Source organism: Falco cherrug, chromosome 12 (genome assembly GCF_023634085.1).
Source record: "Falco cherrug isolate bFalChe1 chromosome 12, bFalChe1.pri, whole genome shotgun sequence".
Classification (NCBI taxonomy): domain Eukaryota; kingdom Metazoa; phylum Chordata; class Aves; order Falconiformes; family Falconidae; genus Falco; species Falco cherrug.
The window spans coordinates 27945463-27972802 of NC_073708.1; the positions used below are offsets into that span (position 1 = coordinate 27945463).

The window sequence follows — 27340 nt, forward strand, 5'->3', positions numbered from 1 at the left end:
AGAAAGTTTCAACAGTTTTCTATCATGGAACGACAAAGACATAGGTGATCTTGGACTGGGACAGAGTTCTATGTCAGAGGGTCACAGTCCACAGATTTCACATGAATCTTTCCATGCTTCATTTGATCACTCTGTTATTGCAGAAGACCTATAGCTACCTACAGGATTAACCCAAAGATTTCAAGCTACAGGAAAAATAGTGGAGACCAGAAAAACTGGAAGACTTAGGAGGAGGTGAGGAAGAGATGTTTCCGTGCAGCAGAACGCACATTCAACTTGGAGAAATGATAAACACCCCAATTTGGTTTCAAAGAGGAACACACATTTTGGATACTACTTTACTGTTGAACTGAAAGCTTTGCGAGGAACTAATAGTCTCCAAGGTAAAAGTGAAATTCAGATGAAACAATATCATGTTCACCTTCATACCACTCACTAGTTGAGGTAATTTTGGCTTCCGGACCTGCTACTCCAAGTATGTCTCTTTTCCCCACGTCTTGGGCGGAATATCCCTGAACCCGCCGTGACAGTACCTGACGACTAACAAACTGGCCACTGGTGAACCCTGGATAGAGCTCACTCCCTGCAATTCAGAAAGCATTTACACACAGCAAAAAGTGAAGAAAGACCAACACTTCAATTAAAATTTAAATTTTAATTAAAATTTATTAAAATAAAATTAAAATTTAAAAGATTCATTAAAATGTAGATTTCTATATATGGAATACCCATTACTTGTTGAGTACCAGCCCAGTAGTCGAGGCTCCCAAAGCCTGTCTGAGGGACGTGTCGTGAAGTCACACTGCTGCTCAAACCCATCAGTTACCCTGCAGTAACTGTGATCCCTTAAGATTCTGCTCTTGGGAACTTCACCGCCCATTCTACTGACCCAATTTTTTACCTACTGCCACATTTTCCTACTGGCATTTTCTAAGGATATAAAGAAGAGTGGGAATTAAAATATCACAGCAGTAATGCATCTGTGGTAAATCACCCGAGAGAAACGAAACAATATAAACCACTCTGGAACCTTTTGGGATTGTCTGTATAGAAGCTACTGCAACTAAAACCATTCCTGAGACATTTGACCTAATCTGCCTTTCAAAGCCTACAGCAAGCCAGATTGCCAGGTAGTCATTTCCAGTGCTAAATTACTTTTGCAGTTTGAAATAATTTCCTAATGTCTACCTTAAACCTCCTACCGCAAGTCCATCACCTCTTGCCCCAGACCCACTGAAAATGAAGCAAAAGATATTTCTTCCCTCTGCAGAGAAACTTTTTACATTTTTGAAGATTACCACTCTTCTCAGTACTTGCCTTTTCTTTAGACTGAACAACCCCAATTCTTTCAGTTTTTCCTCTTAGATCATGTTTTCTAGGTCTCTGATCATTCCTGAAGTTGAAACTGTAGTAATATGTGGTATGCTGAGAAAAAGGAAAACTGACTCCTACACAAAATTCACCACGAAGCTGGGTGACAGGGGGTTTGTTTGAAGAGGTTACTGTTGTATGATGTCTGCTTTGTTGTCTGGTTTTTTTAATGCCAAAATACATGTTCTTTTTCTTTGTGGCATATGGTGTAGGTGCCCCAGTGCATGAAGCACATAGGCATTGCACTCCTTGGTGATAAAACATATCAGATCTGGGGAAGACAGTTATTACGGAAAGCAACTGATTTATGCTAATAATGGAAAACATATCCTTACATAGATGGTATCTTTGGGATAAATTGATATAAGTGGTATCTGTGATAGCAGGATAATTTAAGCAGAAGTTTAAGTAATTTTTAGAAACATGAGCAAAATGCTGCATCACAAAGTGCATTTCAGGCAAATGTATTAGTTCCATAATTGCTTTCTAGTGCTGCATTCATTCACTCTCTCTCAGAAAACAATACACAATTGTAAGATATACTGAGAAATGTCTATGGTTCAGCTAAAATTAACAAAACTAAAAATAATCATGTGCATTTTAGAAGATGGTATTTTCTTTATAACCAGATAAATTAACTCAGTCATTCCCATAAGCAGATTCACGTACATTATAGAAGAATGTAATTTACTTCCATTCTCCAGAGGCATACAAGGCCTTTTTTCCCAGAAGAAGGTTTTAAAATTCTAATGTGCCTTATTCACCAACATTACCTGAGCAAACAGCGCTATCTCTGAACCTATGGGTACCACGGCATGGAGAGATTGCGCTCAGAAGTTGACTGGGCTTCTGCATATAAATTGAGGAAACAATCTTACCCAAAGAAAGATAAGACATAATAAGAGATGATAAGTGCTGGAAAAACAAGCCTGATGGAAGAAAAGAAAGTGAAAAAACTTTTCCAAGCTGAGGACAGAAAAGGTCTTTCAAAAACTTCGGCTGAGCATATCACAGTAAACGTACCCAAAATGTTGTCCAACAGTAACATGACGATGGATCATGTAAAATTAAGCCACGGAAGAGTCTTTTACCTACAAACTAGGCAATTTACGATGTCAATTTTCCAGAGAAACTATCAGCAAGAAAGACTTTTCACATCTTCAGCAGGTTTAAAATTTTTTAACTCAAAAAGAAAGGGATTTTTCAGTAAGAGCTATTGCTTATCATCTCTGGCTAGCTGGTATGAGCCTTAAGAATACAGCATCACATAACTTGTCTCCCCTCATATCAAACCCCTCCAAAACAAAACATAAACATTCAATCGTTTGCATCCTTTAAAAACATTTTTCATTCATTTCCATTTTGTTTTCAAAAATACATTTCACTTAGAAGACGCTAGCTGCCAAAAAGTGGTTAGAACAGATCTGCCTATGACATTGTCGTATCAGGACTTACCAGAAGGTGAATCCTGTACGCTGGCAAATTTCAGACTATCCCGTTTTCATTCTGGTAAGAGATCATAGCCAGTTGGTTAAATGTTTACAGGTAAGAAAAAGTTTAATTGATTTAGGTTGCCAGTTCTGTCTTGACATTAATGCAATACAAATTTTTGTATTTGCATTCATCTTTTCTACTGGTAGCATCTGTGCAGCCCTAAACGACTACGTGGCTCTTTCTTCCATCTATAGGATCATTTTAAGGCGCTCTCTAGAAAACCCAGCCTAATAATTACTTATTCCTGAAACCAAGAGGGGGAAGTAAAACCAGAGAGGAATGAAGTAATTGGTTAAACTGTCCTATGGTTCTGCTGGAACACAGAAACTGTACTTTCAAATCATATCCTCTCAGGGAAAAAAAAAAAAAAAAAAAAGGAGACCATATAAAACCTACTTGTAAGCCTCCAAATCTGTACGGAACAAGGATCTCTTACAGTATGAGCAGCTCATAGACAGGGGCCTGTTCTGTTTGGGTCGATACTCTTACTTGGTCCTCTAGTCACCTCTACTGTTCTGCATGTGCAAGGCTCACCGCGTGTCTATTTCCACAACAGCAGATCCTTCCAAGCAGCCTCTGTACTTAAAAATACCATCTACAAAAAGCAGGTACAGTGAAGCCTGCCAGCCTGCCAGGTCTGTTCAGTTTTCTGCAACTTAATACTAAGAAATGGTGAAAACAGCTCATGCCTTCTCTGGACAAAAGGCTCCCATCAAATGGTTACTGAGCAATAAGGACAACCAACCTCTACCCTGAAGAGCTTTCCAGCGCCTTCTTGTCCCCAGGCTGCAAATAATGTGGTAGCAAAATGAGCGGCCTCACAGTTGCACCACAGCATGCACAGGGATATTGAAAGACAGTATTTGTGAACACACAAATATTTCCATTCTCCATCCCATGGACCATTGTACAACTTTGGAGCTGGTGCTGAAAAGCCATTATTAACAACCTACCTGCCCTAACAGGAGTGAATGGCCTAGAAAACAAGTGGCTTAAACCATCCCTGCTTTGAAGAACGCAGTAACAACTGGTAACAGCTCTTGCTCGTTCAGCGCTCTCACAGGTGCGGAGCCTGCCACATTGCAGAGCCAAACGTGAACTGCTGCATCCTCTCTGTGGATGGACTCCAGGAGCCCACCATGAAAAGCAGATCTCTTCTGCCATTTGACAAGTTTCCATGTTTTAAGCAGAGCCCAGATCTGGAGCCTGAGGTACAGAGCCTGTACCTACTAATGTGAAAGTTTTAACCGGGCTTAGCAGTTACTCCTTTTGGAGATCTGCCTCAAGGTAAATGAATGCAACACCCATATTGTGGCACCACGGAGTATATCCTAGCTGTGTCCTGACCGCCTATCAGGATGAGACTGGATACCCACGTTTGCACACCGGTTTCCAAAGAAAGGAAATCTTGGCACGTGCCAGCAGGGAGGCAGTGCATGCTCCCACAGGACCTCCCTCCCCACGGCACAGGATCGGCGCTGCAAGGCGCAGCGTGGCACGTGCCCGTGCTCTGCACTGAGCTACGCCAATGACACAGGGCAAAGCTCCACAGAGAGAATAAAACATGAAACAACAGCTGAATAAAAAAGTCTTTCCAGTTGCCGATAATCTTGTTCCCCATGTTGCCGCTGCACAACTAAAAATACCAGTAACTGAGCTGGAGTCTCACCACCAGGCTCTCACAGCAGACAGCTCTGACATTGCCTTAACCTTGAAATCAAGACTGGGTGAGGCGGTGGTTCGCTGGATCCTCTCCCATGACTGCTTGCCTCATTCTGTTAAAGCAAGTCAACACACTCATCGGATAAACGCCCAAACGACCAAGTCACGTACAACAGTCATTATTATTTACAGTACTCCACTGCAAAGCCTCTCCATCATGAGCAATGCTCACAATTCCTGCACCATTTTTATTCTGTTTCTTAGAAAAGGCTAGAACTGTGTCTGAACACCATAAATGCCAGTAATAACTTTTCTATTGCGACACATCCTACACTGCGGCTGTTTAGGTTATCCATGGATAAGCAGCAAACCAAAAGTCCTAAACAGTAACAAAACGCAATCTTCCAGAAAGAACTCATACAGATCATCAGCAAAAAGCGTGTTCACAGGTTCATAGACTGAGGTCCACCACAGGACCTCTCAAATGCTCCAGTAACGGGTGTAGAGCCAAACAGGTCACTGGGAGCAACTGGTTTGTAGATACTTTGACCTCAGATGGAAGCTCTGGTGCAAAGCAGGACCGACACGAAGCTGTAGGGAACTAGGCGAGAACAAGTCGCCAGGCCGTGCTCTAGCAAACCTAGCCGCCTGCACCTGCGCCAACTTTGCTTCACTTTTAAAGCATACTGTAACAAAAACGGGTTTGCAAATATTACCCGTGGCCTGAATCTGAAAGCCAGGGATTTTGAGGAACCGTCCCAGATGACAAAACTGGTAAAAACAGTTAAAGGGCCAGCCTGTAAAGGAAAAATAAAGGGTCATTCTGCTCCGTGCGGGTCTGTGCCGGCACGCCAAGGGGCGAGAGACGGGTGCAGCCTCTAACAATTTGCATTTATCTACACTTACCTGTGTTTATACACAAGCATTAATAATTTTTGCATGAAGAAAAGAGCTAAACAGAGGGATTATCTGAGTGTCTGCTTATCACCTAGGCACCCCGGCCGGCACCTTCAGAAACATCCAAGTGCCCGAAGGAGCGCACGGGGCTTTTTTTGCTCCAGCCCAGCCCCGGCAGCGGCGAGCCGTGCCCCCCAGCGCCGGCGCGGCCCCCTGCCCTCCCCGCGAAGCAGCCGGGAGCGGCCGCACGCCGGAGGGGTCCCCGGCCCCGCGCAAGGCGCCGCCAGCCCGGCCGGGTGGGGGTCCTGCCGCCCGCTGCCCGCCCCGCGGCCCGGCCGCGCCGCCATGCCGGAACACAAACAAACGCCGAGCGCGGCCGGGGGCGGGGCGAAGCGGCACCCACCATTTCGGGGCCGGGGGGAGCCCGGCGCTCCGCGGGCGCGCACGCTGCCCCTCACCCCCCCCCCCCCCGCCCCGGTCCGCCTCGTCCCGCCGGGGGCGGCCAGGGCTCCCCCCGCCGTGGGGCCGGGGCCGGGCGCGGCGGAGCGGGGCCCTGCGTCTGCGAACCTGGCCCGGCGGGGAGGGGTGAGAGGAGGAGCCAGGGCGGCCTTTGCGACAAAGCCCAGTGCGCAGGGAGCTGGTGACCAGGAAGCAGAACCGCGCCGGGCTGCCGCGGGGCGGGCGGACCCCACCGGACTCGCTGCCCCACGCCGCCGCCCCCCCCGGGGGGTGGGAGGCCAGTCCTGCCGCCCCCCCGGCTCCGGGGTCGGGGCGGCCGCGGAGCGGAGCGGGAGGCGGCCGGGCTGCTGCTAAGCCGCTTAGGGCCGGGGCTGGCATGAGCCTCCCCGGCGGGGCGGCTGCGGGCTGCGCGCTGCGGCGGGGAGGCTGAGGGCGCGGAACCGCCGCCGGCGGGGGCTGGCGGCCCGGCCCTGAGGAGGAGGCGGCGGAGGGGGAGCCCCGCTCCCTGCGGGGAAGATGGGCAACTGCCTCAAGTCCCCCACCTCGGATGACATCTCGCTGCTGCACGAGTCCCAGTCGGACAGAGCCAGCTACGGGGACGGGGCTGAGCCGGATCAGGAGCCGCCGCCGCCATATCAGGTAGGGGAGGGGGCGGGAGCGCCGCGGCGGAGCGGGGCGGGCGGCGGGGCCCGGCGCGGGGGTGAGGGGCGCGGGCAGCTGCCAGGCCGCTCGTCCCGAGGGCCGGGCCGGGGGCCGCCGCCGACACCCCCTGCCCCGCCGGCGCTGGGCGGCCGCCCGAACCTCTCCCTTTCCGCTCAGCCGTACCGGGGGGCAGCCGCTTTGTCCCTCCCGGTCTCACGGCTGGGGCCTCCCGGCGGGCGGGAGGCGAGGTGCCGGCGGGGAGCGGCGGGTGGCGGCGGCCCGGTTGCCGGGCGGGGGGCGGCCGCGGGGTCCCGGAGGGGGGGGGGTGGGGGGAGCAGGCGCTTTGTTGCCTGCCCGCGGTGACATCACCGTCTGGCGCGGCGCGGCCGCCGTGTCGCTCCGGGACGGGGACCGCCGCCGCCCGGGCTTCGCTGCCGTATTTTTAGCAGCAGCTGATCCCCAGTAAGTAACTCCCGGCGCAGCGGGTCCTGTTTCCCGCGGGCGTGCGGGGCGCCAGCGGGGAGCTGCTTCCCATTGTCCGGGCTTTTTTCAGTCTCGGAGAGAGAATCTGTTAGTTCCCATCTGGATGATGAATCGGAGAGGGGAAAGAAAAAAAAAAAAAAAAAAAAAAAGCGCTGGGTATTTACTTGTATCGCTTTCCGGAGGGCGCGGAGGGGTGGTGGCGCCGGTCCGAACGCCCCGCTGCCCGGGGGGTGGCCGGGGCGGGGGGGGGCGCTGAACTTGGGCTGGCACTTGGCTGCTCCCTGTGGTCTCCATCCCCGCACACAGAAATGTGTGTTGCCCTGAGCAAGCCCTCTGCAGTGCACGGTTGTGCAGCGCTAAAAAATGAAGAGAAGATAAAGAAATATTCCGGTGGTATAACTGCACGTTTTGCTCAAGTTTTGCGAGTGTTTGCCTATCTGAGAGAATAGGACGTGTTCCAGAGAAATCCACAGAAATGGCAGCTGAGGCACGAATTCTGGAGGGTGGCTGGAGAGCTCGCTGTTTTCTAGGATGGGAGTCGTTCTGTAGTTGCGGACCTTGACGTATAATTAACAAAATTGCAGGAAGTATTTAACTGGGCAGACATGTAATCTGGCAGTGCTTTAACAAGTTCAGGAATGACAGCCCTGATAGTGTCAGAGGGCGCCCGGTCCGCAGCAGCCCCCACGGGTGTGGTGAGCTTGCCCTGGTGTCACTTGGCACTGTGTGCCACTTTGTTCTGTTTGGGTGCAAAAGCTTGACCTTAGAATAAATTTTGTCATGTGGGAGATTTTTTTTTTTTTTTGGCTTCTGAACTATGTCTGCTGAAGCCCAGTGTGTAGAAAGTGCTTGGTGGCAGATTAAGCTTTTTAAAGGAGGTGGTGTTCTAAATCAAGCCTGCGTTATCCATCCGGTGTGGAAATGCATCATATTTTTGTCAAATCAACATATGAAGTTTGACTGTTTGTGCTATTTATTGCATTTACATCTGTGATTCTAGGGAGACTTGTGCAGTTGTGTGGGTTTTTTTTTTTTTTTTTGTTCCTTTTTTTGCCCCTTTGAAAACAACCTATTAGCTCTTGTAGAAGGCACAAATCAAGTACATGCCTCATGCAGGCCTTCTCGTGCGGATTTCAGTGTAGATAAGTACTCCGTCAAGGGTTTTATTTATTTATTTTTTCCTTGATGAATAACTTCTTGTTCATATATGTGAGTGGTTGGCTGAGAGCGCAGTAGACAGTAAAATGGAAGAACCTACAGGTGTCTATTGTCGAGTAAGCATATTCGTAGCAAAACTTCTCTCGCTTGCGTAGAGCTATGTAGCGTCCGGTGATGTGCCCACAGGCACTTGGCTGTCTTGAACATCGCCGGTTGTCCCGAGACCCCCTCTGCTGATCCTAGCAATTCCTAAAGCTTCACCTTAAGGTAGCGCTTTGTGTCTCATACAGTCAAAATTCAAAGCTACGCTTTCCACAGGTTTTGAACCGTGAGGGTTTGTGATTTTTATTTATTTTTTTTTTTGAAGGCCTTGCCTATGCTATTATGCAGCGTTTCATGTACTTTGAGGTCAAGGGGATTTATGTTTTTATATTGTTTGGAGCTTACAAGATGCACAAGCCAAATTCCAAATGCAAACAATTCCTTATGCACTGTTATTGCTGTTGTGCTAGCAATAGGTCACTCTCTCATTTTAACTGTCAAGTGGCAGCCTGGATTCACTGTTACAAACGGGATTTTAGGAGTTTTGTCCTTTTTTGTGATAATTACTTCTTTTGCAGTGTATTAACCAGAATCAGAGTGTGTATAATATCTAGATGTTAGAAAGGAAAGCAAGGAAGAGGATAAAAAGGGTTTGAGAACTGGTTTGTGGCAACTAGCAGTGTGCACAAGAAAACAGGAGATGAACAATTTGAAATCGAATTACTGAAACTTCGGCCATAAAATAGACATATTTTAGGAGAGAATAGGATCTGGTGTATGTGCTTGTCTTGGGTTTGCAGCAATGATGTGTCCACTTCCCGAACAGATCTTGCAAGGTGTGCAAACTAGGAGAAGGAAGCTTGTTGGGTAAAGATACACAGTTGTAGAAAATGACTGTCTCTTGTAAGTAACTTCTGTATTCTTTTGACATTTAAAATACTACTTTGTGTTCCAACGGGATTGTGCCATGGGCATTCATAGGGAATCTTGTTAAGCTATAATTTTTATTTAGCTATTGATTTCTAACGGCAAAATAAGCCCCCAATAATCATTTCAGTATTGCATGTCATTCATTTTATCAGTGAGTGCTATTGAACAGACTGAAATACCTGCTTCCGAAAGTGAGATTGCAAATTGGATTGGTGGTATGGGCACGTGGGGTAAAGGGGAGTTGATTTCCATCCAGAAGCTCTGTGTGTACCTGTCCTTTCTCTTTGCTTCCATGACAGTACGTGTTACCAGCTACAGCAGAAAGGCCTCAGAGGGGAAGCACCTTTTTAAACAGGTATCCGAGTAAATGCGAAAGTGGTCCGTTAAAGCATCAGACATTTTTCTGGTGCATAAAGGTTAACGGCTAACATGGGGAATAATTAAAATACACCAAAAAAAGGAGTGTGTTGGTGTGGCAGGAGAAAAGGAAGTGATTTCAAGAATGGACCAACGTTTTCATAGACAGATGCTAATTTTGGATGCCTCCATTTTAGAACCCAGAAATTACAACTGTTTTTCTAAGTGCTAAACACATGCAACTCCTTTTTTAACCAGTGAATCTGTGACTAGGAAAGAGTTAGCTTTGGGTTTGTTTTTTTCTCAAGTCCTCAAAACTGACTATGCTTTCAAGCTTGTTTTCCTTTTCTGAGTATGACTTCTTCACCATCTGTTGGCAATATGCCTTCTGCTGTTTTTCCATACAAGTTCACTGTTTTTTCCAGTTTCTCTTCTAGTAGTTCGTCTCAAAGACTTTATTTTGCAGAACAGATGTGCCCTTTTTCTTAATCCTTGTCTCCTAATTCTGTTCTTAACAGTTGCAGGAAATAATTTGCCAGTTTATTAAACTTTGGGATTCTGCACAGTACAGACTAACATCTTTTCTCCCTAAGTTTCTAAAAAGTAGTAGCATGGACGCAGTACACTGCACTCTTCTAAAAAAGATGTGTGCTACTTGGTAACTTAATAAGCTAAAAGCATAAGAAGTAAGCGCAAGGTCTTGGTATTTATATTAAACTCACAAAAGCATGTTTAATATGTTGATATGGCAGGGAGACTAATAAAATATTTTATCCCTTTACTTGAAGGGATCCAAAGTGTGCTGCAGTACTTGGTACTACCTTGTGTTGTCTTACAGGCCCAGAGAAAATGTTTCAGTGGATCTAGTGGATTTTTATTATTTTTTTTTCAAGGATTAATTTAAAACCTTTTGACCTGGATACTCCTTTGATTAGGCTGTGAGCACAAAATGACACCAGAGGACAGAAACATGAGCTTAACCCAGTATCATGCTCCCATAATCTTCCAAAAGCTGTTGAGGATGGCAGGTTTTGAAAGCACAATTTTGGATGTCTTTGTGGCCTGCAGCAACCTCAGTTTAAGAGAGTAGGCTCCTTGGGCCTCCTCTGTTAACTGCCACGTGTGCGCATTGTACCCTTGTCCCCATGCCTCTGTCATCCTGTGCTTCATTCCAGCGTCCCCAGTTGAGGGAGGTGGCACAGCAGCCTGTGATGACGGTGCCCTAGGTCCCTGGTAAAGTCACTCTCCAGGATGCCCACCTGCAGCCTCCGTGCAGCGGATGCAGCCCTGCAGTGTTACTTATTCAAGACGTTGAAGTCCCCAGGTTGAACAGTCAGAAAATTTTCTTGGAATAGTCTGCTGCATTTCTGTGTGAAGCTTGCCCTTGTGGATACACATTGGATGTGTTTTGCTGGACAGGGAAACAGAGCTTTCATTATGCTCTCATCGTGACTTAGGTGATATGTTACATTGGTGTTCCGATGCTGTCTTTTCACAGGCACGGTCATCAGTAGTGTTAAAAATTGCAAACCAAATTAATTCTAATAGAAGAGTTGCACCCATTTATAGAAACATTTGTACAAAATTATCTTGGGCGGCGAATTAGATGATTTATCATCTGTGATGGCGTGTATTGTACAAGAAGGAAGACTATGGCAGTATAATGTTACAATTTAGCATTGAGTGGTTGTGCAGAGCTGGAATTGTTGGTGTATGTTGGAACAGCATAAGAGGAGGAAAGGCGTGATGGGAAAACATTGTATATGGAAAGCTAACCATGAAAAAAAGCAAACAGACTAGTAAGTTTACTTTCATGTAGAAGAAAAGCAATCTTTAAATATACTCCTATGCAGGTCTTACCATTTGCTCTGCTTGTCCTCCACATCTCTGTGATGACGTGTATGAATTACAGTTGCGTTTGTGGATGTGAACTGAAATACCGCTCCAGTCCACAATTCCTCAGTCTGGTGGAAACTTCAAAGGGCTTCAAACAAGAGTGCCTCTTTGTCGGTGTGTTGCTGGCTGGTGCCCTAGGTGGAGGTCGACTTCAGTGAGGAGAGGAGGTGATGGAGGAGCTGAAGTTGAGTTTGCTGCATGGATGAGAAAGGGTAGAGTAAGCCAGTGATGTTTTATGTTTACGTCTTTTCAAGAATATGATTGCTTAAGCTGCTACCTTGTATAACTCATCCTCAGAAATATGCTCGGAAGAAGTGCTATAGAGATACTATTCCAGAATGCTACTAACTGTGGAAGACCAAGCACTGAGTGAATTATAAAGTCACTCCTGACAAGTAGTTCCAAAACACAATTTAGACAGCTGCATTCAGGAAATCTGTAAGCCTGCCGTGTCTTAATGGTGCAGTTCTGATAAATAATTTTATGTGCAGAGCAATAACAAACCTTGCAAAACATTTTGCAAAGCAAAAATAAACAATGATGACATATATGTATTATGAACTTCATTATAATAGCATTCAAGATTATTTGGTTAGCGAACAGTATGCCGTGACACTTCTTACTCCTTCCATGTCTGAAGAGCTTAGCGAGTTTGCTGGTAGTCAGTGCTAGATGAAAAGTTTCCTGAGGGTGCTAAGTCTGACTTCCTTTCTAGATAACAGAAAGAAACTTGTGCACCTATATTTCCTGCCTCAATGCATACTGGTTTCAGCGTAGCCTGCCAGCCTGGCTGACTGGTGCTGTCTTCCATTTTGCTAGTCAAAAAAAGCTGGGGGGCGGGGGGAGAAGAGAAGGCGGCAGGCAAACCTGAAGATAAAGGACACCGGATGGTATCACAGAGTTAGGTAACTTTAATCTTAAAAATACCCATTCTTAAGCTGGTTTTAATGAATATTGGCTGGATATTGTGATTCTTTGCCTGCGTGAAATAAATTTTTAACTCCAGTTGGTTACAAATAGGTGTTAGACCTGGCTAGAGGAAATGGGAAGTGTATGCTGATGTTGGAGTTATGTGTTACCTTGTTTGTCTTACAAAAATTACAGCTGGTTTCTAGACTCTTTGCTGTTGAGTCCATGACTGGTAGAAGATCTGTTTCTAACCATTCTGGTCAGGTGGTTTTCCAGGAGGAGTTTTGAAGAGAAGAATATATTTATAACCACATTTGATGGAGCACTGCTTGCTGTCTTACATGGATTTCTGCAAGAAATGTCTGAATTGGATCAAGATGCTGTACGAGGTCCGTCCCTGTCTTCCGATGTCACTGTTCATCACTTTAACAAAGAAAAGAAGCTCGGTTTAATGAGCGCTTTCGCACACCCTGGTAATGGTTGTAGCCAAACTGGTTGCAGAATGTGAGGTCAGGAAACTAAAGATAACGCCACTTGCTTGTGACAGACTTCTGTCTTCCAGTCTTTGTGTGCTTGTCCTTCTTACTGCTTCCTCGCAGACACACAAAGAGAAATGTATTTGTATTTTGGAGAGGTAATGGTCTGTGGAATAGACTAAAGCAAATCAGCTGTGAGTTTTCTATGAACTAACAAAATGGTTCCTAAGAAACCAGAATATTACAAAAAGAGAGGGTTTTTAGGGATGTCATGGCTGAGTTAGAATAAAACCTTCAGGGGGGGAAAAAGCTGAAGAGTTGCCATTCTCTGACTCTAAAAGGCAAAGCAAGCTTCAGTCTTGATTTAGACTGGGAGAAAAATTTGCCCTGACATTGTGAAGGTCTCAGAAGTGATGCCTTGCTTCCTGAAGGTATGATGTGTTTTTGTAGAAGATGCATTCTTCTCATTCTGCTAGCCTCCTGGGGGGCAGCCACAGCAGCGACCTGTCCCAGCAGAGCTAGAGTCGTGTGTAGTTTCTTGCTGGGTATGGTTGCTCTGTGGACTTCAACCAAAAAAAAAAAAAAAAAAAAAAATCCCCACCCCAAAGCTAAACTAAACAGAATCCACCAGAACATCGCTTCAGCAGCCCTAACATCACCATTCTTAGCTTAGCCTTGTTTAGTTTGTAACTTTTAGCAAATGTCTGAACTGCTTTGTGCTTTAGTTTTCTCACTATAAAATGAGGAGTAATAAACTTTATCTTTAGTGCAGGAATGCTTAGTAATTTGATTCACGTTTGCAAAGTGGTCCATGATAATTTGGTTTTAATAAGATAATATTCCTCCATTATAAAATCAACCTCTGCAGGAATTTATGACAAACCTGCTGCTGTAGAGAGGGAGCTTGATCAGAAGATCTGTTTAAGTCAATAGATAAGTCTCGTAAAATCTGTTTTGGAATCTGATAGTTCAGCATTTATTTGGCAGCCTGTGTTCCAGATGCTTGATTAGTAGGAATGAAGAGGCAGTGGAGATAGGAATAAGAAATCTTGCCTTATCAGGATGATGAATCTTCGTTATGCTGGGAGACTCTGCATTCTTCCAGGCAAGCCAACCCAAACAAGCAGCACTGCCCTTCCCAAAATCTAGGACCATTGTGTGTTTGGGAAGCTCCTATATTTCCTTTGTGTACCAGTGGTTCATTTCTGTGATCAGCAGCTGCTGCTGGCTGTACATCTGGGCCTCGGTTTCTGAACCATGGAAAATAAACTGGTTTTATGTCTTAAAGAGATAATGATCTGTGGAATGGACTACAGCAAATCGACCGTGACTTTCCTGTGAACTAATGGGACGTGGTTTAGTGATGGACTTGGCAGTGCTAGGTTAGTGGTTGGACTTGATGATCTTAAAGGTCTTTTTCCAACCTAAACAATTCTGTGATTCTAAGGAAAAAAATTCCAAGAGACCAAACAGTTACAGAGAGTGGTTGTTTTATTTACCAGTCCTCCCTAGGAATCTGCCAGCCGCTCTGTTTCTCATCAGTGAAGAAGAAAGTCAGAATGCCAGTGGCATAAAAGCTGCTGGGCCACGATCCACGCGCAGTGACACGGACAAACAGCAGATGCGTGCAGCAACTCGAGGAGCGGATAAAACAACCATCCTTTCAACCGCAGTTGCGTCAGCCAAATCACAACCAGCTGGTTTATTGCATCGGGCATTTCTGCTGATCCACCAGAATGCTTACGGACGCTCCCCGCTTCGCACACGTGCGCACACACATACCGTCGTATCAAAGGCTGGGCTGATTTTTGAGCATTTTCAGCCTGCCTCTGTCTTTAGACGCTGGTTTAGCCGAGGGGTGGTGTAGACCTGAGGTGCTTGAGGGAGGACTGAAACTGTTGGAGGAATGAGAGAAACTGTGACTCAGGAAATTCAGTTCCTCCCTTAGCCCCACCATGCAGTGATGAATGTGCAGACTATTATCCCTGCAATATTGAAACCTGTTTCCCTTGATTGTATTTCTTGGACACTGGAGAAGCTTCTGAGTCTTTTCATCTGCTTTTTTCCCCCACTTGGAGCAATTTGTATTTCTAGAGGCATAGTTCAGAAACGGTCTTGTACATAGCTCACTGAACTCCAAGGCCAAATGCCCATGCAGGGACAGCCTCATCCTTAACTTTTCCAGAGCTTGGGGTTGTTATCTAGCCCACGTACCATTAGTTTGGACTATTGAGATAGGTCCTAGAAGCATCAAAGAAACTCCTGGTTTATGACTAATAAAACTTAATGAAGCCACGTGAATATCCAGTGGTAAGCAAAAAAACAATAAAAAAAAAATTTCAGTCAGTGCTGGTTTGGACAAAAGCAAAGAATCTGCTATCCTGCAGCCGTGATTAAAACCATTACATTTACCAGATACTGCCAGTTTCTAATTCTTGTTGTGGCAAAACTGCTTTAAAAAAAAAAAGGCAGACTAGACTAGAATATAACCCAGAAATAGAGCTATAACATAGCTATATGTACTTGGACAGTAGTTCTGTAGAGATGATAAGGTTTCCCTATCGTCTCACCACTATTACTCTGTATGGCTCTCTTGATGATTTGTACACAGGCTCTAGCCAGAAGGAAATGGAACGATATTTATCTGACTTCATTCATTCCCGTAAGATGCATCTTGGTAGTGGGGGACACAAATCTCTTACGACTCGGTGTGCGAACGTTGCAGAATTGGATGAGGCTGGGAGCTCTTGCTCTTTGTGTTTTTAGAGCTGCAGGAGACTTATCTAAGAGATCAAAGTGCATCAGATTCCATTATTTCAGTATCTATGGGACAGTATAATGCATGACTGCTCTGGGATGGTGCCTGTGCCTGACTTTTATTCATCATTGTAATTAAACCCAGATACAGAGTTTGTTCTGTGTGCTGAATGTTAATCACAGCGTTTTATTAACACGGTTGTCAAAATCTGTAATTCAGGCATACTATAACTTTGCTTTTTTTTTTCCCCCCTGAATTATTTTGCCTGAATAAATTAATTTTATTTAAAGTTCACAAAGAGAAGTGATTGCTCTCAGGTTTTGAGCAAACAGGTGCAAGCCTTGCTCGACTACAGACATACTAAACTGGTTTGGTCTGTACTGTTGCTTAACAGAAAGCAGTTAACTGCTGTATTCAGTGGAAACTATGTAAAAGGCTCAGATCAGCAAACTAATGCTGTAAATTCAGATTTAGTCAAGACGCTGACATTAATATTTTAACACCTGTAGACTTTATTTTATGTTCTATCGTAGTACTTGCTTAACTGCCATTGCCAGTTCCCGATGTTTTGGGATTTCTCTTTGTTGTTTTCTGTTTAGGTATTATGACTTATATTGTAGTTGCATCCATGTATCTTCAGTTTAGCTTATGAAATATGACTCAGTCATTGCTTTAGTGTCTGCCTCAGAGCTCTGTAATGTTAAGGAGATATATGAAGATTATATATAGATATATCTATTTGGAGACCTTGAGGCACTTGCGTGGAGAGTGGCATCCTTGAAAGTATATCGCCATTCTTGGAAGGAAACAACATCATTTTTAAAATTCAAGAAAAAATACTTGAATTAACTGTTAATTCTTTTCCAGATTAGGGCTTTTTCACCTCTTAGTTCCTGGGTCTCTGATGCTTTATAGGCTGTTACTGACAGTACTCACAAGAGCTAACAGAATCCCATCTGTAGTCATTAAACAGAGAATACAGGTCCACACCTCTACTTGACAATTATTAGGGATCTGCAAATCGGAAATTAGTAAGAAGCACTGTGTAGGTCTGTCCTGAGCCAAGAAAACTCCTCTGCCTGCCCCGATAGAGGCATGGCTCTTCAGCTAATGGCACCCACATGATGCTGCAGTGGCTGCGATGGCCAGGTACCCTTCAGCAAGCAGCTGGGTTGAGTTAGGTGGTGGCCGTTGGTCCAAACCTGAGTGAGATGCTCAGTTACCCTCCCACCCTGCCCTTGACTAGAAGTGGTAACGTGGTACTTATTGTATGAGTCCAACTCCCATGGATTAACTTGCCTGGAGCTCTGGCTTGTGTATAATCCGTCCAGCCAGTCATCTGTAAGAACTAAAAATGACGTGTAAAAAAGGATTTTCCATTATGTCTGAATTTAAACAAACTCTCTGGAATTTCTAAGAAGTGAAGTTGTATTTATTTTGCTGTGTGGGTAAAACCGCTGAAAGGAAGTTTAACAAAGAATGCCCGTTCCTTTTGTAAATATAGTGAGTTTCTTGATTCACAGTAGATGGAGTCAGGTATACAGAAACACAATGTTTAATGAATGTTTAGTGTTATTTTTACAAATCCTTTAGGAAAGGAAAAAAATACCATCCACACAAAATTTCACGCTCCAAGTAATCTTTGTTTTCCTCTATCAACTGTATTCTTGTTCAATGAGTAACCTGTTTTTTCCTACCTCCCAGAAGAAGCAAGATGACCTAGATCTAGAGTTTCCTGGGGAAAAGTTCACTTCACCCTATATATAGCTTCTCCTGAAGTGTCTTTATGTAGCTGTCACCTACTTTGAGCTGATAAACTGAGGAGAAAACAGCTGTAGTTTTAGGCTGATGTAGAAAGGGAGGGTAGTTTATCCTTCCTCTTATTTTGGGGTTTATTAAATACATCTTACAGGATTCCAGCATGGTGAAGGCCAGACTTCCAAACTTCCAGCTGCAACATACAGAACTTCATGCCTCTATGTCTCTGTGTGCTCTGGCTGAGTAACGACCAAGTACCTCTTGGTTAACGTGTGAATTGGATCGCGCCCTGGTGCTGGCAGGAGTTTCTGCAGTGGACTCTGAATGTGATATCCTGGTGTCAGAGTGTTCTTTGCTCTGGTCAGGTCGTGCAGATGGGATATTCCTCCAAGCAGTGCTGCTGGTGTGGTGGTATTTTTATGGGAAAGCAAAACCTGGGAAAATGGTATGACATACGTAGTATCAACTATGTAATAGATGCTACCAACAGGCTGTTGGTGTTGAGGGATCAGACAAACGTTTCCACCTCGGGGTAGCGAGTCAAATGGTGAGCAGTGCTATAGGCTGAGGGAAGCTTGTCCACCCCTTAGGCAGCGTAAGGCTTTTTGCTTTTTTTTTTTTTTTTCTTTTTTTTTTAGGTATAGGAGAGTTTATCTCAGTCAGTGTGTCAGCAGCTTGAACTGTTTGGGCTTCTGCAACCTTTCTGGGGGTGAGAAGGGGACTTTCCACACCCTTAAAGAAAGCGCTGCTGCCTAACATCACCACGTACTCCTCTCCTGGGGCCTTTGCCACGCCAGGGGTGGGTGCGGATGGAACCCATCGGTGCTCCCGCACTGGGGTGTGTACCGCTCTGGCATGTGGGAAAGCTAGCATCTGCCTTCGTTTAACTTGACTGGAGGCAGGATTCTGCTCTAGCACTTAAAAAAAAAAAATAATGGCTTTGACAGACACTGCTTGGGAGTGAATGTAGCTGAGGCCAATGTCGAGGCTTGGGGGCTAGCTCTGTGTTCAGCAGACCACAAGCTGAAACTAGGCAAAAATGTGGCGTGCCTCGGGATCGGCACGGTGTGTGTCCCATGTTTCTGGCGCAAGGAGGTCTGATCTAACCATCCGCTGCTGCCAAAAGGGATTGTTTTGCTTTTCTCTCCTGTTTTTCACTTGCACCCACATGCTCTGCAGTCGCTTCTTGGTGGCTTTGGTGCTTATCTCATCCCTCAGTGAGTCAGCTCATACCCTTGAAGTGTCTGCAATGGGTTCTCTTGCTCTTACTTTTCTCCTATCAGATTAGTAAACTGAACTGACTTCCCAGTGGAGACTGGATTTATTTGTTCTCTTATCCTTTTATATATTGCATTTTACATTGTGACATCTCTGGAAGGGTCTAGAGGTGTCAGGTTATTAGATGTTTGCTATTACCACCAAGTATTACAGGAGTTTTGGCTTCTGCATGTCACAGTTCAGGATATGCTCAGTCTTAACTGCATACCAGAGCATGCCCAGAATGAATCTTTGATACTGGTTTGGGCAGTGAGTGCATTTGGGGTGGTCTGTACGTGAAATGTGATCTAAAGGTGCCATTTCTAACTTCAGTGGGGCAGTGACATCAGTTGGAGGGGTTTGGGATGCTTCAGGACAAACCTCTGATGTAGACAAAGCATTAATTCTGTTTTTCTTAGATGTGATCTTTCTGATTTAAAAAAAACAAACCACACCAAACCCAACAGAAACACAAACAACAGAACGTAATAAAAAGAAATATAGATCTGTCTACTGCAGCTGCCTTTAAAGAAGCTTGGATGCTTTTCCTCACTGTTTTCTGGTTTTTTTTTAAAAGAAGTTTCATTAACATTACCTAGCAGTTCATGGGTATGTTTGCTAAGTACAGGAATGGGTGAAGACTTCCACAGCCTGTTCATGTTGCGCAGCAGACTGTGATATCCCCTGGGACACAACTGATTACAGTAACATCATTCATCTGCATTGTGGGGTGCTGCTCTGCTTCTTTCCTCACACAAGCCTTCCAGTTATGACTCCGTGGATGGTTTCCAAAGTCTGAACATAACTTGGCAAGCTTTGTCACTGCTGTTAGGAGTTTGATTACCTTTGTGCATATGTATGTGAGGGCTGCCAGCGTATGTGGCTTTTAATAAAACAACCTCCCTGTTGTCTAAAATGTTTAGAATGAAGAAATTATATAAGTATGCAAGAGCAGAAGCTAAGTTGGGCCACCTCAGTTTGGCTGCCCTGTTTCATTTGTTGCGACTCCTTATTCTAGTTTGGTGTCCCTCAGGAGAGGCCACTAGTTTCCTGCTGAAGCCAGTCTTGTTTAAAGCAAACGGAGTGGCAAACGCCCATTTCGAGAAATAAATCTGAGAAACAAATCTCGCCGCTTCTTTATGCGTCTGGTTATGCCGTGTTACCAACTCTTGTCATTTCTGTGGTCATGCCATGCTCTTGCATAGCTCGAACCCTCTTGCTCAGAGCCTTTCTGTTCAGGCTTCTGAATTCGGAACCAGTAATGCTGAACATGAGCAGAAAATACCATCTTTATGGTGTGTTTTTTTTTTTATTTCATGGACTAAGATGGGTCAGGCTTAATTTTGGCTTGGAGACCTACCAAAAAAAAAAAAAAAAAAGCCTGAAAGCCACAGGGGCAGGGGCTGCTGGGGCAGCAAGGGACACCCTTCCTTGTCAGACACCAGTAAGCAAATGGCCCAGCACGCTGTCGGGCCTGTTAGGCACTGCAGAGCTGTAGAAATAGTTCTCTGAATGAGTCTGCTTGCTGCCACTAACATTTCCTTGGTTTATTTCACAAAATATGCTGGCCAGGTTTCAGTTTGAGTACAGTGATGCATTTCAGCTGGACAGAATATAAGTATTTAAATCACACCAGCAGCTGTTGCCCTTTCTCCTTTAAAAAGACTTAAGTAATGCATCAAGCTGAAGTAAGATACATATTTTTTTTAAATCGCAGATGCAGGATGGTTACAGTGTTCCAGCAATAAAGCGCCTGTATATCAGCATAGAGTGCAGTAATCCCATGTATACTTGTTCACCGATGATGTTATATTTGGCTTGCCACAGGCCAAATCCTTACCAGTGGTGCAGCGGCCAGGTGCTACTCAAGCAATACGAATGGGTTTGTAAAGCTGGAGACTTCACAATGTGCTAAAACTTCCAGCTAGCATATGGTCGTCAGGATCAGGTTTATAAAGGTGTTTCTTTCAGCCCTGCCTTCACTTTGCTTCTGCCTGTAGATTGTGCTGCAGGAAAGGTTTGGCCAGGAACCTTTGTGCTTCAGCTGCAGGTGCTTTCCACCAATGGTCTATCAAAAACCCAGCAGGGATCAAACCAGAATTGCTAATGGAAGATTACTTTGTCCAAAAATTACTTTTCTCACTTTGAAAGCTTTTGTTTTGTTAGTGTCTTAAACTTCCAGGTGGACGTAACAGTGCCTGCAGACATTTATAATAGCCTCAACAAAATGAGGCTCAGATTTAATGAGCGTTATCTTCCATATTTTAGTTAAATTAGCTTTGAGTTATACATGACAAGTGATACTGCTAGTTGTTCCACAGCATCATAGCGTATATTAACTTGGATAACAGCCGTGTTCAGCACAGTGTTGGAAATTGCATATTAACGAATGCGTGAACTGGATGGTTTTCCGGTGTCTGAACAAGGGGATGTATGGATAGTTATGCATATGCTTAGTGAAGTTGTTTTCTGCAGGTAATATACGATTTTTGCAAGATACTGGTCAAGCTCTGTCCTTACTGCTTCTGCAGGGAACCTCTTTTGATCAGCTGAGAACTAAGGCTCAAGAAACTATTCCACAGTTGTAGATTATTCATGGCAAACTTGCACCTGTTACTCTTGTACCGAACAGATCTTAGCTGTTTTCTGATGTTTACTCTCCTGATTTATTTAGAGATCAGTCCTATATCTCTTTCAGCCTTCATTTTTCTAGGCTAACACTTCTATTTTTGTTTTGTTTGTTAATGGATATGATATTCAAGCAACTTGGTTTTCCTAAAAACCAGAATCTCTCACCCCCATAGTGAAACTAAAACAAAAAGAAGAAAGAAAAAGGATTAAAGCAGGGCTTATTTTAAGTGATTGAGGGATCATTGACTGCTCAGCATCTTGTGAATTTTGTCGTGATGACTGATAATGGAAGTCAGAGATAATACTCACTCTAAATCTGCAGAACATGCAGCTCAGAAGTCCAAGGGGCAAGCACTTTTCATGCACTGCTAGCCATTACCCTTTCTCATTGGGGTAAACCATTCCAGAACATGCTGGGACCTCACCAGGAATGCAGCATTACCTAAAGTGGTACAAAAAAATCAGGGTCAGGCCTGTAAGTTACTTCAAGGCTAATGTGTCTGTAGCAAGCTTCGGCAGAGCGAGGAAACTTTCTTTAATCTGATCTGCCAGTCTGAATTTGCTCCTTAGGCTACCTGCTGTATGGCTTTCAGCAGATTTTATTTGAACATTGGACTCATTTTTGCCAAAGTTCATGGGGAAAGCCATGCCTAGCCCTTTTCTGCCCTCAAGGAAGCATCTAGAGCTGCCCATCTCCCAAAATGCTGGGTTTATTCCTGCTTCTGCTGTCTGATTCAAAACAACAACTAAAAGAACAAAAAAGCGTTTGCTGCATGCAGTAATTTCTATTCATGTCTTTACTGTAGCGGAGATCTGCCTGTAGGAAAGGAGGTTTTCCGAACAAAGACAGGAATTCTGGCACATCTTGTTATGTTGCCTGTTGGGTTCAGAGATCAGTGTGCAAATCTTTCAGTGTCCCCAGGGAAGCACCTTCCCTGACCTCACTTAACTGCGGTGGTGTGTAAAGAGACCAAGTAAGTTTAGTCCTGTAGGTCCTTGGACTTGGAGGAGCGGCGCTAAATGCCATCTGCTTCCCAGGCTACTCTGCTGCTCTCGCTGCCTCTCGGCGATGCGTTTGAGGGGTGTCCCTTTGGAGACCTTACGGTGAGCTAAAAAGTCTACAAAGATAACTAAAACTTTTTGGTAGTAATTGATGATATTTCTGTTTATGGAATTAAAATCTGAAGCAGGAAGCTGCTTTTTCTCTTCTTTTCAAGCCTGTCTAGTAGCTATTACAATTACATCTGTAGTTATACTCTAATGACTCCCAAAGTAACAAAGTGTATTCCAGACTAAATGTCATAAATTAAGCCTAAAAAACTTCCAGGGTTTTCTTAATAGCTGTTTTGCTGTGGCTGTGTTGTGTTTGGTGGTGGTTTTTTTTTTATTTTCTTTTTTTTTTTTCCCCCTCCATGATAACATACCCGATACCTCCACATTTACTGCCTCAAAGTTCAGTGTTACTCTGTTCCAGTGTGTTATTATGACTGCAATTTGTCTGTGTATAAACTGGCAATACTTATTTTCGTTATCATGTTGTAGCAGGACATGGTTATTCCACCCTAGACATTAATGCAGGAGAATATGGTAAGTAGAAGTATTTCTGTATATCTTCACGAAGCCTGAAAGACTGTCAGTAGCATAGTGTTGATGACATCAGGCTTTTATTTCTGACTCTGAAGGGTATCAAAAGTAGCACATACTTCACCTGTGGTAGAGTTACACTTTGGTGCTGGGCCTGAGCAGTTTAGTTGTACCCATGTGTCTAAACTGGAATATCTGAAAGTCACAGGTAATGTTCTTGGGAAATTAGTGCTTGTAAACATGTGCAGACAACCTTTGTATTTCCATGTGATCTTAACAGCTCCAGCCCTAAAACTGCATCCATCTATCACTGTGTTAGGTGTTCAGAGTTTCTGGTGTACTGCAGGCAACATGGAAGATCCCTCATTGCGTATGGATGAGCTAAGGCTGGAGATCTCCAGGCTTTGCAGCTGCTGTCATACGGGTGTGTCAGGGTGAAATGGGGCTTTGTCTTCCAACCAGTCAGTCCATATTCAGAAAAATGACCTCTCTGTTTTCGTGTCCCTCCTCTCAAACAGTTTTCTGTTCTGAGATTTTTTTTTGTAGCAGCCTGAGCCTCAATTCGGGCAAGTACTTAAGCTGGTGCTCAAGCGCCACGTCCCCAGTAGCGTTTGAAATCCTTACTAAGTGTGCTGCTGGGGTGGTTGTAGATCTTACTGCTACTTGCAGTCAGCAGGATGAATCCATTGTGGAAACCTCAGGTTTTCCTCAGAAAGCCAATTTCAGCGTAAACGAAGCTCTTGCCACCTTCCATGAGAGGGGGTGTAAGCAGGGAGATGGCCTGATGAATTGGAGGTTTTTCTTCATCCCATCGGGGCAGCGCAGGGTGGGATGGGAGCAGCGGTGGCTGCAGAGGCTGGGATCTGTGCTCCCCATCTTCCCTCCTCACCCTTGCAGAGCCTTGCACCTGCTTCAGTTCCCCCTTCAAACCACCTACTCTGAAAGCACCTGTGCTGAAATGAACACAAGTATTTTTGCTGTAAAACCAGCACAGGCAAGATCCAAAGGCAAGTATCTAAAAAAAGCAACAACCCCAAACAGACTGAAAATGCTGATTAGACAGGTGGTTGCTCATACAGTTAGTGATGGACGTTGTACCCTGTTCATCTGTGAAGCCAAACGTTTGTGGCTTGTCCTTGTTGCACCGGCAACTGGCTGTATGTTTCATATATGGCAGTAAAATGTGTTTTCTGGTGACGGATTAAAGAAATGGCCAAATGTTCACTGAACTGTCTCTATGCATTTAAAACTTTTAAAACAAGTAGGAAAAACATTTTGGATTTTCTGGAATCTTATTCTGGAAAATATCTGGAAATATTTTGCTTGTATAACCCAACTCCTGAGAGAGCTATTTATGATTTTTCTACCTGTTCTTGGCACAGGACTTTTTTCTGTTAGAAGAGGTTTGACAGTTGCATGAGATCACACTTGGATTTGTGCCTTGCAAGCTAAAAACGCAGAGTCACTGCTTGCGAGGACAAGACTTTGCTGGAAAAAATAGAAACATTGCCCTTGTGTTCACTGCTAATACTGCATCGGAAAGTAGAGCTTTGTCAAGCTTTGGTGTGCCTTAATATCCATACAGTCATTCCTTGCTTTTAGATAGAGCACTGCTTTAAAAAAAAAAACAACAAACCAACAGATTCAGTAATGATCGTTTAATGCCTGAGACATTCCTTTAAGATTAATAAATGACCGGCTGAGATGAGCCCGAGTTGGTGCCTCTGGCTGTTTACAGCTGCCGCTCATTAACTCAGAGTTGAAATAATTAATGTTATTATCAAAGATGCTAAACAAATGGCCAAATCACATTTTTTGTGTCTGCGTTCTCACTGAAGCACGGAGATGGCAACGCGTGTGCACCTGGCAGAGGCGACAGTGTCTGCGTGGTGCAGCACCCTGGGTTCTGCTGAAATCTCTTGTGTGCAGCCCGATGGGTCAGGGTGCTGTCGGCACCCCCTCCTGATTCAAACCCCATTTCCAGCTTCAAAATGCGGAAGAAATCACAGAAGCCCCCGTCGCCATCGGTTGCCCAGGATCTAGATGGCAGAAGGAGGAGCTGGTGGCTGGGTGGCTGGCCGGGATGTCCCCACCAAGCCAACACACCACTGCCAGGAACGCCCGGGACAGCCGCGCACTCACACTGTGTTTGAGGTGCCCTAATATATGGCGGGCATACGTGAGGCTTCGTCTGTGTGGCTTCCTAGCGGGCTAATGCAGAAACATGCTGAAAACCCCCTCTGTGGTTAAGCTGTTGCAAAACACAGCGTTGATTATATCCTTTAATTGGCCTCGGGAAGCCTCTTGGCGGCCTCTGCACAGCCCAGTCCCCTGCTGCACTGCCTAGGCTGAGGCTTCAAGCCACACACCTGGATCTCAGGGGCATCCACTCCGTGTTAGAAATTCAGACACCATTAATGAAATAAAAAGCCCTGTGAATCTGAGTGTACCATCAAACTGCCAAGGTGGGGCAGCTTCCTGCTTGAGCAAGCATTTGTAATGGAGGATGGCTTTGTTAAAAAGGCAATTAAAGTATTTCCAGTGGAGTATGAAGTTACAGGCAAGTGAAGTATAACACGGACTCCTGAGTTTTGCAACAAACCCTGCTGGCTGCCACACCAGCAATGTCTTGGCGTCGGGTTTTCCTGCACTGTGCTTAATGCAGACCCAGCTCATCACCAGCCCCATCTGCTTCTTGAAGCAATTCTGCAAAGGGATGTGGACTGTTACCACTTTTCTCCCCCCAAGTCATTTATCCTGAGTAGAACAATCTTATCTTCTTTCTGTATGGTTTGGCAGAGGTTCGCACTGTGCGAGACTCCCACTCTGCTGAGTCCCTGTTTGCTGGGAGGCCCGATGGAAAGTTCTTCATCAGGTTTCTGTTCATCAGGAGCCCGTTGGTAGCCCACCTTCCTGGGCGAGCACAGCTTGGCTGTGGCACTGCCTCGTCAGCCATTCTTACCTGCTCCCTGCTCAAGGGGAAGATCCCTGGCAAGGTTTGCAGAAGCCCCCTCCCACGTTGCCTCTTCTGTGTATTTCGGTTGGGTAACAGGTTGCATCTCTATAAAAAGAACTACTACGTCCTTTTTCAAACAGCTTTTTTGGTGCTTGCTTGCAACTGGGTGGATACAGAAAAGTATTTTGTGTCCTTGCGATGGATAGTACCTCAAGGGTAAATGATCTGAGATAGCTGCTGTTGATCTGCCTGTTTGTTTTCATTATCAGTGTTACCTCTTATCTGAAGCTCAATTGACACCTCCCAAGAAGAGAATACACGGGAGTGATGTTCTTATTCCAGCTGGGGCTGTTGGGTCTATTTAAGGCCTGTTTTAGGAGCTTGATGTATGAGGACTTGCATTCGGTATGATGGTTTTGGATGTGTGTTGAAACTTGCTTTAGGCAAGGCTGTTAAATTGCGTTCTGGTTAGCCCTCTTTGCCCACAGAGGATGCCTGCCGTGTTGTGGAACGATAATACCAAGGTAATTCCATACATTGGAGCCTAGAGATGAGATCATCCATCACTTGATTTCTCTGACCCTTTGATATCCTACTTTTTCTAAAATATATTCCTAGTTCTGTATAGTATTTCTCTGCTCTATGTTTTCTGTTCTTATTAGTTCAGACTAGCACATTTAAATATACATATACACAAATTTATACATGGAAGTACAGCCTGTATTTATACTTCAGCAGTCCTCCCCTGATGGATTGCTCATGTCTTCAGCTTACGTGCATTTTGGTGTTTACACCCTGTTTTGGCCCTCTGTCCCTAGCCTGTCCTCTTGGCTGATTAGGGATGATCTCTGTAATTTTGCTACCTTGTTCTTGAAGTACTTGGAAGGGCAGTTTTGTTCTTAGAATTGCCTTTAAGCTGACCTAATTCTTGCCAAAAGATACATTTTAGCACTCTTGCTATATTTTTAAGTGTTTGGAATCAAGGTTTCACAATTGGCCTAAGTCCTGACAGGGGCACTCATCCCATTTTCCTCTTGGCTGCCTGTTTCCAACTTTTCCAGTGGCTGTAGGGATCGCAGGGTTGATGGTAATGGTTTGTTTGCTTTTCGTGAGGTGAAGAGGCAGTCGAGCAGCGTAGGTAGAGCCAGCGCAGGGGAGGTGGCAGGACTGGTGGCTCGGCGGCAGTGCTGTTTTAGACCTGCTGAAGTCAGCTGTGTCCCAATTCCCAAATTCCCTGAAACAGCACCAGGAGGTGAGCAGCGGCTGCACATGCTTAGCTCAGCCATGCTGGGTCTGTGGGCTCAGTAGGCAGTTCAGGGCATAGCGTGTGCTGTTACTTACTCTTTAGTGCGTTACATTGCCCACCTGCAGTCACCTATATGCTTATACTCTTCACTGGGTGCCTGCCTATCCAGTAATCCATATGAAGCCCTTCACGTAAGGAACTTGCACAGACTTGTCCAAGTGATGCAATGCTCTGGGGGTTATAGCGTGGTAGGTTTGGGCCAAGCTCCTGTCTCAGGAGTCAGAAGCACGTGTCAGCGTAAGGGTGTTTTTTTTTTGCCTGCTGTACCCACAGGTGAGTCAAATCCTCTGAGTGAGTGGGGCGTGTGTGTGGGG

At 44.9% G+C, this 27340-nt stretch overlaps 1 protein-coding gene across 1 annotated transcript in view; it reads left to right on the forward strand.

Moving 5' to 3' along the window:
- The first annotated feature begins 6053 nt into the window (after window positions 1-6053).
- The window catches only part of RNF11 (ring finger protein 11), a 33772-nt gene continuing 12485 nt past the window's right edge, over window positions 6054-27340 (forward strand). The window contains exon 1 of the mRNA XM_055724159.1: window positions 6054-6522. Coding sequence (XP_055580134.1) covers window positions 6400-6522 — 123 coding nt within the window. The 5' untranslated portion in view covers window positions 6054-6399. The remainder of the gene's footprint in view (window positions 6523-27340) is intronic.